At 33.0% G+C, this 14249-nt stretch overlaps 1 protein-coding gene across 1 annotated transcript; it reads right to left on the bottom strand.

Annotated features, from left to right (window-relative positions):
* Positions 1-1046: 1046 nt before the first annotated feature.
* LOC142327065 (gem-associated protein 6-like) lies at positions 1047-5019 on the bottom strand. Its single transcript, XM_075369863.1, has 2 exons — positions 4644-5019; positions 1047-1465 (listed from the first exon to the last, which is right to left on the bottom strand). The coding sequence occupies exons 1-2, from the start codon at positions 4799-4801 to the stop codon at positions 1114-1116; spliced, it is 510 nt and encodes a 169-aa protein (XP_075225978.1). The 5' UTR covers positions 4802-5019; the 3' UTR covers positions 1047-1113.
* Positions 5020-14249: the final 9230 nt, after the last annotated feature.

Raw genomic sequence — 14249 nt, forward strand, 5'->3', positions numbered from 1 at the left:
AACTTTTCAGTCAAAATATTATGGCATGATCCAACTGAGATGCTAACCTCTTCTGAAAGTTCTCCGACAGTCAAATGGCAATTTGCATGCACCAGATCATTGATTCTCTGAATATGAGGTCATCAATTGAAGTTGAAAGTCTTCCTGGTCGAGGGTCACCTTCAATTGACTGATGACCACTTTTAAATCACAAAAACCCTTTGTAACATTGTGTACAACACGCAGCATTATCTCTGTAAGCTTGTTTCAAAAGTTGAAACGTTTCTGTGAAAGTTTTCCCCAGTTTCATGCAAAATTGTACATTGTATCGTTACTCCTGAAAATCGCAATTTAAAAATTACTACTAACACTTAAACACCCAAATAACAATAACACAAAAACTAACTGAGATATCAACAATCAAATAACATGTGGTTAAAGAGGAGGTTATGTGGAATGCAATACTGCCAACTGCACGTCACTAAATATCTCCGTTGACATGTAATTAAAAATGATCTAAAATAATTAAAAAGGATTTTCTAAAAACAGACCTCTATTTTCTTATTTCCTCTTCCTTTTTTTAATAAAGTTGGTGTCCTCTTGGATTAAACATTCCAGAATTTAAAAATTCCCTCAATTAGATCTCCAGCTAAGGACTAATCAAAAGGCCATAAAAATATATATAAACTGTGAAATTCTTGGATTGAAGTGTGGAATATCAAAAGTTTATAAAAGAATTTTATGCATGATACTTTTAAAACAAGGAACGGGTAGGTTTTCAAGTTACATGTAATTGGAATTAGCGAGGCAAGACAGGAAAAATATTAGTTTTTGGTTAAAAGGATAAAAAATAATTCACACAGAATCAGGTAATGGAAATACAAGGGTAATGGAATAATAAGGAATTTGTTTTTTCTCATCACTTACATCACCATCACTGAGTGATTCCCCTCACTCAGCAATAGTGAGGTCAACAAATCAAATGTTTATCTCAACAAATTCCAATAGAATTTTCTTCTCAAATTTCACTATCAGTAAAACAAAAATTGAATAATAAGAACTTATATACAGAAATAAAAATATATTTTTTTACATTAAATAAAACAATTAATGCAGTATAAAAATAATCACAAATCATTTTTGTTTATTCATAGCCACAATTAAGTTCTGAATTTTTTCTAAGATTATTTCATTTTCACTAACACAGTCATTAAAACCATATGGTGGCTGTATAGTTAAAACATCTTTCAATTTTAAAATATCACCTTCTTCAATAATTGGAATCATATTTGACTGTAACCACAATTTTAATTTTTTACGACGACATGATTTTTCTTCATCTGCTAATTCAATCACATTTTTATCTTTAAATATATCTTCCATTATAAATTCTGATGGTCCAATCAACTTCAATGATTCAATATGTGGTCCCAGTATTAAATGCATATCTATGTTATTATTTTTATTCTTAATCATCAATGCAACCCTGTAAAAATATCAGCCACAGTTAATTCATACAAATGAGAAAATCTTTCCTGGCACAATTACAAAGGGCATGAGGAAAGTTTTGTAGTATGATGGAATAGATCCCAGGTGGTTACAAGTTAGCTTATGTTTAGATTGGTACCAACCTACACTGTAGCTGCTCTAGTCACTCACTGTCTCTGTCATTTGCATTTTAAATGTTAGAGAAAAGCGATAGGGATGTCGTCATGATCAAAAACTGAAGATCGGGCAATTTTGAGCTTCAACTTTGCATGTGGGTTAAGTGTCAATAGGTATTTAGAGGAAATTACTACAGTGCTTGGAGAGGATTGTCCTCATCATACAACAATGTTTAAGTGGTATTAAGAGTTTGAAAGAGGAATTTTTAGCCTTCAGAATGCTCCAAGGTCAGAGAGACTTTCTTCATACTACTCACTGCTGCAGTATGAAAAGTGTGACCTGCCACCACTTGGGCATTAATGCACCAACAGCAGTTTGTGCTATTTTGCGAGATCTCCTTCAAGTCAAAAAGCTTGGTATCCTTTGGGTGCCGTGAAATGCTGAAAATGGGAAATCTCCCATGTGAAAAGTACTGTGACAGGTGATGAAACTTGGCTGTACAATTATGATGTCCCAACCAAGGTCAGAACAAAGTGTGGGCTTAAGATTGTGGTGTGAAGATTAGGAAATCCCCATGGTTGTTCGAAAATCCAGATCAGTGAAGAAGAAAATGGTGGCCATATTTTTTAGTGGGAGAAGAGTTTTACAGCGATTGGGTTGGAAACTCAGAAAATAATTATAGGAAAGTGGTATACAAAGGAATTCCTGTCAAAAGTTGTCAAAGCTTCACCCAAACTCAAAGATGGATAGTTTCTTCACCATGTTAATGCTTCAAAGTTTGCTCCTAGTATTTGGCCAGCACTGGAATGAAACTATTAGATCACCCTCACTACAGCTCTGATCTCAATTCATGTGACTTCTCACTGTTCTCCCAGGAGAAAAACAGATTAAAAGGGTGGCATTTTACAACTGATTATGTCCTCCTAAGATCTTGGCATGATGAGTGTGCCCAGATCTTCAACAAAACATAGCACGGTTTCTTTGAAAACTGGTTTCAAAAAACGATGTATATGTGTGGTGGAGGTTATTTTCAAAAACTATAAAATATAGTCATATTACAAAACTTTGCTGGTGTCCTTTGTATGACTAACTCTTGCATTTACCAAACAGCTGAAATTTCAGTTTTAAAAAATATACTAGTATAAATACCTCAATGTTTTAAATCTACCTTGCAACATCATTGTTCTGTTTCTAATAAAATGTTCCACAAAAAAGATATCTGGGCATCTTCATAATCTAACTCTTAATTTAAATAAATCTTTCAAAGGCAAATATATCTGGCTCAATCAACTTGAAGCGCAAAAAAATATAAGCTGGTTGCTTGACTAGTTAAAAAAAATTGAAACTCGCACACTAGTTTCCTGCATGTTTCAGGGCCTTAAAATTTTTTTTTTTTAATTTCTTATTTAAGCACTTTACATGTGGCAGCCATTCTACTATAGTGCACACACTATTTTTGTGATTGTAAGGGTTTATGGAAAAAATCATAACTAAAAAACTATTGGTCCTAGAAGGAAAAAAATAAGGAAATAAATTGCTTTTTGAAACAAAAAGGAATTTATTCAAATTTTCTCAAGGTAAAAAATTGGTCCAGTAGTTTATTTACCTATCTCTCTTCTTTCTGTGAGAAAATTACCAATAAAGTTCAACATGAAAAATTCTGAAATTTCACTTTTGGTCATTTTTTTTTTAAAGGTAGAAATGACTTGCACAGTTTGAATTATTCTTTTTATATGTAGGTATGGATTAGCAGTTTTACTATAAATAATATTAATGGATATATACTTACCCCTACATTTTTATGAATTTTTGAAAACTTATTTTTTTCTAAAAATTCAAATTTCGGCTTCAAATAACTCTGATGGGGCTGTTGATAAAAATCTCAAATTTGCAGAACTTGCAGAGTTTTTGTAAATGTTTTTATGGCAAATAAAAAAAATTCTATGGCTAATAAAAAAAAAGCACATGATAAATATGAGTCAAAAACTTAAAAACGTTTGCATTAATTCCACCAATTCTATGTACTTTTTGATTCTTAAGAGAACATTACCCAGTTCTTCAATACCTATAAAATCAACTTCTCGCTTCTGTCTGAGAATTTCCTCTAGGAAAGTATCTCCATAGCACAATTTTTTATAACGATCTATCCATTCCTAATATGGTATTTACTGCTGCTGTTTCTCGGCACAACTATTAATATGCCTCATGATCATTATTTATTACATTAATAATAATCATAATTACATTATTTTCTTCAAAGATTTCATACCTATGCACTTTCACAGTAAATATCAATAAATGGATGCAATCAAGCAAAATAAAATAAAATTTTTATTGATAAACAACCTATGAGGTTATCATTCAAGAAAAAAAAGAAGCAAGGCTGCCAATTGCATAATTAAAATTTAAGTAATTTTGGGAAATAAGACATCTAATCACACTAACAAAGAATTTTTAAAGCAGCAACATAATAATGAAAAAATGTAAACAAAAAAAAATGTAGTTACCAGGGACCTTCCATACACAGAATAAATTCAAACAGATGGATGTAAAATATTCATAAATGATAAACATAAGATTTATTAAGAAGTAGTCATAAAATATATAAAACAATAAATTCATTTATATTAATGAAAAATGAAGGTGGTAATGTAAAGGGCTACCTTCAAAATTTTATGAAAGGGCCGATTGAATGTAATTAAATGTTTAAAAAGACAAACTGCTTAACAATATACCATCTGTAATAATAGTTTAACATAGTATTATACAAAATCAAAACAATCACAACTAAAACAAAACATACTACAAACATAATAATTTAGCTTATGAAGAACTAAACGATGTGCACAAAAATTGATTTAACATCCCATTGACTTTTGAGATGGTTTTGAGGTTGCTTTTACTTTCAATGGAGGGAATCGTACGTTTCAAACATATACACCTTAACGATGTTACAACACACGTTTATGAAAGTGGGTATTTTTTCCAATTAACCATACTTCATCTTTTGATCAACAAATCACTTTTCTAAGATGTCATTTAACTTTACCAAAACTTACATATTAGAAACTGGATCTATCGTATAAACTGTTCCTACAATCTTTTTAGAATCATACTTCACTTCCACTTCTTTATTAATCATTTGTTTCATATTCACGGGATTATTTTTAAAAACATTACGGGTAGACGAATAACTGTAACTTAACACTTCATCCATTTCCTGAAAGTGAAAAACAACAGCTTACTAACAGCCACCACTAACACCTAACATAACCTCAACCGAAAATGTAAACACCGGTTTCTTGTATTCTCACAACCCGGTATTAACATAATAAGAACAATGGGCGGTTACCGTTATCTCATCTATAATGTAGGTAGAAGTAAAATTAATTTAATATCTAACAATTTACATTAACTTTTTAATTTTATTAAAAAAATAGCTTTCATTATAAACGCATAACATCGTTATTAGTCAAAACTTAAACATAAGAAAGTTGGTAGCCTCGCTGTCAACATATTAGAACGGCATTTGGTAAATTATACCTCAAATTAATTTGTAGCATTATTTTTGTAATAAGTTGTAATTAAAGCTTATTTGTATTCTTATTGTTTTGTAAATGTTTTTGTGTCTAGCCTAATATAATTAGGCCAGGAATGGATTCATGAAGCAGGTTGGCATAAGCAAGAACAAATGGTTGAAAAAAAATTGTTCATCAATCCTGCCTAATACTTTTTAAAAAAAAAATTCAGGGAAAATTGCCCTTAAGAAACAAAAAAAGCACTTCACTATTTTGGCAATTTTTATTAAAAGGAGTTTTGCATTCATTATTAAAAACTATCTTGAGTAGGTGAGAAAAAATGATTGATTCTACCTATAATTTAATACAAATAACATCTCTAGAAGCTTTACTTTCTGAATCTGCATTATGAATTTATTTCAATTATGGATTGCATTAGGATTAATTGAAAATGTGGTCATGAATATCAGACCTTGGGTACAAAGAATTCATTATCTGCTACTACTGATTTCACAATTTATGAAACATTTCAATCATGAAAAATAAATTATCTGACATTAAGACCGGCATTCTATAAAAATAGATTTCAAAAATAATGACACTCAAAATAAATAGAGAAATGCAGATCATTCCATATCTTGGATTTATCACTTTATGTATCTTGTTAAGATGAGAGTAGTTAAGAAATGGTATAGCATATTAGTATCTGTATAATCATTATTACATATCACATGTATATGATGTTTTAATTTTTTTTTAACAACTATTTCATAACTTTCTGTGTCTGATTAATAACAATAAGTAATTTGGTGGAGATGATGTGCCCCTTTTTGGTGATATAATGCAGCTCTTTCCAGTTGAATGCCATTGGTATTTTGTTCAATCTCCTTAGTGTGAAACTAAAGCAGCAATAAATTTGTGGCATCACTTTTCATTTTGCGAGCTAACAATAAACACAAGACAAAGAAATGACATTGAGTTCATTGATTTATTAAATAAATTTGTGGATTTACAACTAGCCAACTGAAAATGCTTTGTGGAAGAAGTAGGGTACCTGATGGAAAGTTATTCTTTAAGATTTTGGGGGTTGGCGTACCTATGGGTCTAGCCTCTGCAGCTTTTCTTTCCACTACACACTGAGCTGCAGAACACTTAATAATATACACATACACTACACCAAGAACACTACACAATTTAAAACATATACCCTTATACCACTACACAACAACATCCAACACTCTTCTTTCACTTGCACTTTGTGGTATTGCAACACCTTATGAAATGCAACCACAACCCAAGGTAGAAACTATCATGATAATAATTAATGAGTGGATGGCTCTATGTAGTGAGTCTCAAACGATGTTCTCTGGGCAACTGAGCAAACCCAGTTGTATTTACATACCCTTCCCGTACCACCAGAGAAAATAAGAATAGGTTACATGTTTATTAGAGTGCGACCACTCATTCCCAACCCTAGACGATGTTTACAGTGTCAAAGGTATGGTCATTCTACAACTTCATGATCAAACTTTTAAAGAAGAAAGGTCAATACTAAAAACTTGTAGTGAGCAAAAGCTTTCTTTTCCAGCTGCTCTTTCTGAGCAGCTGGAAACCTCCTGGAACCTGGTAAAAACTTTTGCAGCCGCTACATCAAAGGAAACCCATACAAATGCTGGTAATACACAGTGTGGATCCTGCAGTAAATTGAAAAAGATTTATCAGGTGGCCTTGCTTGAAACCATTAAGAGCTAACAAAATCCTTTAGTATTTGTCTGCAGGAAACTTACTTCTGTCCCCAAAATGATGTGTCTGTTTGTGAATACATTTGTGAAAGATACAATTATCAGAGTGAGGGCAGAGGATGAGAATGTATGGTTGTTTTCCTGAGGTAAATCTTTACAGCTACCCATAACCCACTTGTGACAAACCTCCCTGGAATCAGCAAAAATATTGGCGCAATTCCAAATGAATATCTGCAACTTATATCTTCCTCCAAATTCAGATATCAGTGAAGATGATGTATCCAGTCTGTTTTCCCAAATTCTTACACCCTGCCTAATAACTGGCAATTTCAATGCCATCACTATTCTTGGTGCTCATCATCTCGTTCTTACCGAGGCAATATAGTTGATCAATTGAAGCAGAACTTAAACCTCTGCTTGTTGAACAATGGATCATTCACAGTTATGTGATCTTCATCAGGTACATTTTCAATGCATTGATCTTCCTTATGTTCAGCAACGTTACTCGCACGTCTTACCTGGTGCATTTCCAAAAACTTATTTAGAAGCGATCAGAGACCGATTGTAATCTTAGTTGCCAAGTCGTTAATTGTGATTTGCCTCAAAGTCTGCCATGTAGATGGGTAGTTCAGAGAGCAGACTGAGCGTGGGATGAAGTGTTTAGGTGTGCTGAATGGAATTCTTGGTTGAATTACGTCAAATCAACTTCTCAAACAACACCATCATTTGTATGGAGAATGGTTCGACCCATGTGTGGATCAGTACAGAGTCACCACTGCGGTTGGATTGCAAAGTGATGATAACCTTGTTACTGCCAGTTGATATAGCAATCACAAAAGATCGTTTAGGTCATTTTGGTTGGAAGGTCATTTAGGGGAGTTTCATTTACATTATCGTACTGCCCTGAGTTTGTGAGATTTGCAGGTAGAAAATATCTTGTTGGTGACTGGAGACTCACAACATGAGTAACTCACACACTTTTCTTATAATGAAATAAGGTATACCCTGAATAATTCTCGTGACACTTCCTCTGGAAATGATATCAGATTCAGTGTGTTATCACACCTCCCAGATCTTTTGTCTATATATAACAAAATTTTCTCTGACCAGGTGTTTCCAGATTCTTGGTCAGAGGCACTGGCTATCCCCATACTGAAACCTGGTAAGGATAAATCATGCCTGACAAGTTATCGTCCTATCTCCTTGATCAGTACCCTGTACAAGGTGATTGAACGAATGGTGAACCATTGTCTAGTGTAGTACTTTGAGAGAAATTCCCTGATTACCTCAGAACAATCAGGTTTCCACCAGGGCAAACTGTCGGAAAATTTCACCAGAAAACTGAGTACCTCATGGAAGTGTTCCAAATGTTACTTTGTTAGCCAGAAATAGTATAAAAAAGTGCGTGCAAAAAGCAGATCTGTGTTCTTTATTTGTAGATGATTTTTCTATTTACGTAGACTGTAGAATGTTAGCTACTGGTAAGAGGCTGCTTCAAAACAATAACCCACTTAGAATCGTGGTGTAAATCTACTGTATTCATGTTTTCCCCGAAAAACGAAGTGCATTTGTTTTTTCCGGAGAGGACAGATTGACCCTCAACTGCATTTACATGGTGAACCAGTTAAGGAATGAAGTTAGATCAACAACTAACATGGGTAACATATTTGAAGGAGCTAAAGGTAAAATGTCTAAAACTTAGATATGCTGAGGGTTCTATCAATACCTGTTGGGGAGCTGATCGTCTATGCATGTTGCACTTCTACTGAGCTCTAGTTCATTTCCGATTATACTAAGACAGCATGGCTTATTCATTGATGTGGGCCACCACACTAAAAATGCTTGATGCAGTCCATCATTCATTCATTCATCTGTCTTGCCACAGGTGCTTTTCACAAGGTGGGTGTCTTCCCTCTATGGGATTGGGTGCTTTTCGCTCTAGCCCCATGGTAAGTTGCTGGTGGACAGTGGTGAGCCATCTATTTGTAATAGATGGAAGAAAATGATATGCTCCTACATGGTTTGCATTAAAGCACAACCAACTTGTCCAAACTTTAATGTGGTATTCTCAAACCAGGGACAGCCGTGATCTACTGCTACGCTAGGCATCAGAGCTCAACGCCTTTTCTCAGCTCTAAATATATAATTACTTCCAGTCCTTACAGTTGTTTCATATTATTACCTTCCTTGGCAGCCTTTTCTTGTTAATTACTTCTTTGATCTTTGTCAGTACAATAAAAAAAACACAAATCCAGTTATCATGCAAAACAAATTTTATGGTATTATAAATAACATGAATCCTGATATTATATTTTATACAGATGGCTCTAGAAATATTAATTCTGTTGGTTGTGGTTATGTGTTTGGCAACAGAACATACATATTTGGCCTTCTCAGTACTACCAACATTTTCATTGTGGAACTGTATGCCATTAATAAGGCCTTACATTTGGTAGCCCAAAATTTCGACATGTTTTTGTTTGCTCAGATTCCATGAGTGCCTTACAGGCAATTACTGATATATATTCCAGACATAGTGTTATTTGTGAGGTTCAGAGTGTCATTTCTCAAATGACTAGATGTAATACAACGGTGAGCTTCTGCTGAATCTCCAGCCATGCAGGAATTTTAGGCAATGAGCATGCAGTGCAGCAAAAGACGCTTGTTTTTAACCACCTTTTACCAGTTGCATTACTTCTAACAATCTTGTCTGTTTCTTGAAGAGGGTAGTTTATGATGAGTGGCAAAGTGTGTGGGATGCTATTATGAACAATAAACTTCACCCAATTAAGAACAATGCTTCATCATGGAGCTACTCATGCAGAAATAACTGTTGAGAGGAGATTATTATCTACCATTTTTGAATGGGGTACATTAGGCTCACTCATGGATATCTGATGACTCGGACAGATGCACCAGTTTGTGCTCACTGTGACTGCCAACTAACAATGCACTACATCCTTGTGGATTGTATCTGTTATGTGGCATTGCGTCTAAAATTTAAACTAGGGACTAACATGCGAGCTATTCTAGGGGATAATGAAACAAAGTTATCTTATGTTTTACGATTTCTTAAGGCCATCCGTTTATATTCAAATACTTGAATTACCATGTTTCAGTTATTTATACCATTTGCCGTAAAGCAGATGGTAATTTATTATTTTATCAGATATGTAGTATGATATATCTTTGTGGTTTTATTTTGATCTTAACATACACTACAAGTGTTTTAATTTTAAGATGTATTTTAATTGTTTTTGAAGATCTTTTATTTTTAATTAATTTTTAACATTTAATTTTTTTTTTACTCATATATTGTATTCGTGCGATAATAACGTCGAAGCGTTTTCCGCCCAGAAAAAAAATTAAACTATATAGACCATGAATCGTTTATTATTATTGGTTTTTAATAATTCTACCTTTTTTATGTACACTAATCATTAGATTTGGTTATAAATAACTTTTTTTTAGCCTCAAGGACCACCGTTAGGTATTGCTTCAGAAGATGAGATGAAATGATAATTTTATATCGTGTAAAAATGCCATGCCTGTTCGAGATATAATTACTAGTGATAGTAAGTTGATGATTTAGGTAGTGGTGGGATAACGATTCTTTTTCAGGAATCGATTCTCAGAAAAGATTGGTAAAAAAAAAAAAGTTCATCCGAGTCAATGATTTTTTTCCTTCCCTCCACTACCAGTACTGTAAACTCTAATGCTTATGCTTTCTTTCTCTTCTTCAGCCAAGTTTAGTGGTTCATCTCTTCATACTTCTGTTCGAATCAGTTTATGCATATATCTGAATGTCTTCGATTCTTCTCTTTTCAACTCTTATTCGACTCCTTAAGTAAACATCTGATTCTTTTTCGGTTGAATACGATTTTTAGGAAACTTAGTAGCCTATCACTCAAATACGCATGCTCTATTCCCTTCATCTACCCAACCATTCTTCTTATTTCATCTCTTATTAGATTCATTAACGAAACAAGCTTATATCAACAAACCTCATCACTAAACAGAGAAGGGAAAATTTAAACAGTTACGTACACAATCTATATGACATCATTATTCTTTTTTCTTTTAAATTCATTCGGGCGGGAAGCTATGTTGCACAATATTAATTACTGTTGTTCTGTTAGTACATGCTGTCATGTTCAAGATATATTGTACAATTATTCTTAGTAGACGGATAAAAGACGATAGTCGATTCCGTTTTCATGGTGCATAATCTTTGCGTGTTCTATTTATAGTTATGTTTTTTTTTTGTTTGGGCCTACACAATTTCGTAAGATTTTTTACTTGACATAATCAGAAGACGATTTTTTTCTAAATGTTTATTGGTATCATTTTTTTAAATCATTAGTTTTTACATAAGTAGATATTTTATAAGCACTTCTATAAATAATTTGTTTTTAAAATTACAAACCTGAGCTCCAGAAAAAGAAGTCGCATTTGGACTTGCTTTTTTGAAGCAAGCCCTGGAAAAGCCTTGTGTTATCTTTACCGTAGTTCAGTATCCTATGCTGGTTGGACGACTAGTAATCTATCTCGTCATATTCAAGTTAAACACTCAGGAGATGATATTTCGAGACAAAAATTCCTTGTCCTGATTATCATGTTTCAGAAATGCATTGAAATTTAAATCCTACTACGTCTATTGCGATTGAACCAAATGAATCACAGCAATTACCCCTTAAATTAACAATCCTTGTTGATTCGTCTAATCCTTCTTCTGTGGATCCAATAACATCTTTGTCCTAAAAAAACAACACAACAGTTGTCCCTTACTTCCTTTGTTACAAAACCTGTCCCTCAAAGTAAAAGCCGAGCATTAGATATTCAATTAATTAGGTTAATAACTAAAGAATATAAATCGATTTCACTCGTTGATGATTAAGAATTCAAGAAGTTTGTTCACATGTTAAAACCTGGATATTCGCTTCCTTGTCGGAAAACAATTACAACTACTTTAATTCCACAATTATATGATAGAATTTCTTGTGAGATTCGTAAGTCATTATATAATATTGAAGCATGCGCAATAACCACTGACAGTTGGACATCAGTTTCAAATAATAATTATATGGTCATAACTATCCATAACATTGATCATGATTGTATTTTAAAAACCAATTACTTACTTGTATGGAAATCTGTAGTCAAAATACGGCTGAAAACATTGCCATTGAATTTCAAGGTAAATTCAATAAATGGACTATTACTGACAAAACAGGAGCAGTTGTTAGTGACAATGCAGCAAATTTAAAAGCTGCTATTCGCAATTGTCAGCTACGCCATATTCCTTGCTTAGTGCATACAATTAATTTAATTGTCCAAGTAGCAGTGTCAGAAATAAAAACAGTTGTGGTGAAATCGAAGGCAATTGTCAAATTTTTTAAACAAAGTTCTCATGCTGTCTCCAAACTACAAAACATGCAGCGACAAATGAATTTTAAATAATTAAAATTAAAACAGGAAGTGCCTACGCTATGGAATCACTCCTGTTAATGTTACATTTGATGAGTGGACAGTTATAGCTGAAATGTGCAAATATTGAAAATGTTTGAAGAGATAACTATTAAAGTAAATTCTCAAAAAACTGTCACTATTTCAAAAATCTGTTTACTGGCGCGAGCGATGACAAGACATGTACATAAGATTAAATCTTCTACTTAAAATTCTGAAATCGTTAAAGTATGTAACAAGATGTTAAACCAACTGCAACATAGATTTAAGGATGTTGCAAATAATATTTTGCTTGAAAGCATGTTATTACATGCTCGCTTTAAAGATGAAACATCTAACCAAAATGCTTACATAAAATTTTTACAGAAAGTTCGAAGTATTCAGATCGAACAAGGCGATAGATTTGAAACCAAACAAGAAATTATTGAACCTTGCATTTCAACTGCATGGGAAGATTTTGATAAAAAAGTAACGCCAGTTTTAACCAATTCAAATCCAACAGTAGCAGGAATTTTAGAGCTAGATAAATATATAAATGAGAACCCACCGGGTTGGTCTAGTGGTTAACGCGTCTTCCCAAATCAGCTGATTTGGAAAGTCGAGAGTTACAGCGTTCAAGTCCTAGTAAAGCCAGTTATTTTTACACGGATTTGAATACTAGATCGTAGATACCACCGGTGTTCTTTGGTGGTTGGGTTTCAATTAACCACACATCTCAGGAATGGTCGAACTGAGAATGTACAAGATTTACTACACTTCATTCACTCATACATATATCCTCTGAAGAATTATCTAAACGGTAGTTACCGGAGGCCGAACAGGAAAAAAAAATATATATAAATGAACCGCTCATCTGAAGAACACGAAATCTTTATCCAAGATTTTTCGAAATAATGCAAACTAGACTTTGCATTCCTGTAAACTCTTTTCCCTGTGAACGAATTTTTTCAAAACTGCGATAATTAATAACTGAAAGGAGAAATAGATTTACATCAAAGAATTTCGAAACAATTATATTTCTACATGTAAATATGAAAAATACTGTAAAGTTTATTTGAAAAGTATAAACTAATTATTTATTTTGCTTAATTTTTATTATTACTTTCATTATTTTTTTGTGATATTAGAACCAAAAATTAAAAAAAAAACAAAATGTTTGTGTGTGTCTGTGTAAGTAATTGTGCGCGTATTAGTAAAAACATCAAAGTAAATATAAATCATAACATCGATGTGACAAAAGAAAACAAAGACGGAATGAATGGCTCGCTCAAAAATAACGTACGGTACAAGATATATTATTTTAAATTATTGATTTTGTCCTCTACAATTTGACACTGATGTCAGCTTAATTATTTATGTCGTATATAATAATTATTCATGTTGTTATTTATAACTGTAGAGAAATTAGTTAATAAATTTTCTAGTTATAAATACTTTTACCCCGGTTCTCTAGACCGGGTTGGTCTAGTGGTGAACGCGTTTTCGCAAATCAGCTGATTTGGAAGTTGAGAGTTCTAAGGTTCAAGTCCTAGTAAAGGCAGTTACTTTTATACGGATTTCAATACTAGATCGTGGATACCGGTGTTCTTTGGTGGTTGGGTTTCAATTAACCACACATCTCAGAACTGATCTACCTGAGACTGTACAAGACTACACTTCATTTACACTCACACATACCACCCTTATTCACTCTCTCAAGTAATTCTTGACCATGCTTCCGGAGGTTAAACGGAAAAAAGTTATAAATACTTTTAATGAGTTGAAATTTAAAAAAAAATGTCTCTCATTGCGCTGTAGTTGGTGATAAAACATAAAAAATATGTTATGGGGCTTACAGATAAAATTGAATTGTTTAAGATTAACTCAGTTAAATAGCACAGTTAATGGAAATATTTTTTTATCAGAAGTAATATGTCGAATGTTCAATGACATTAATGAT

The sequence above is a fragment of the Lycorma delicatula genome, chromosome 6 (assembly GCF_047948215.1).
Source record: "Lycorma delicatula isolate Av1 chromosome 6, ASM4794821v1, whole genome shotgun sequence".
In the NCBI taxonomy this organism is placed as follows: Eukaryota; Metazoa; Arthropoda; class Insecta; order Hemiptera; family Fulgoridae; genus Lycorma; species Lycorma delicatula.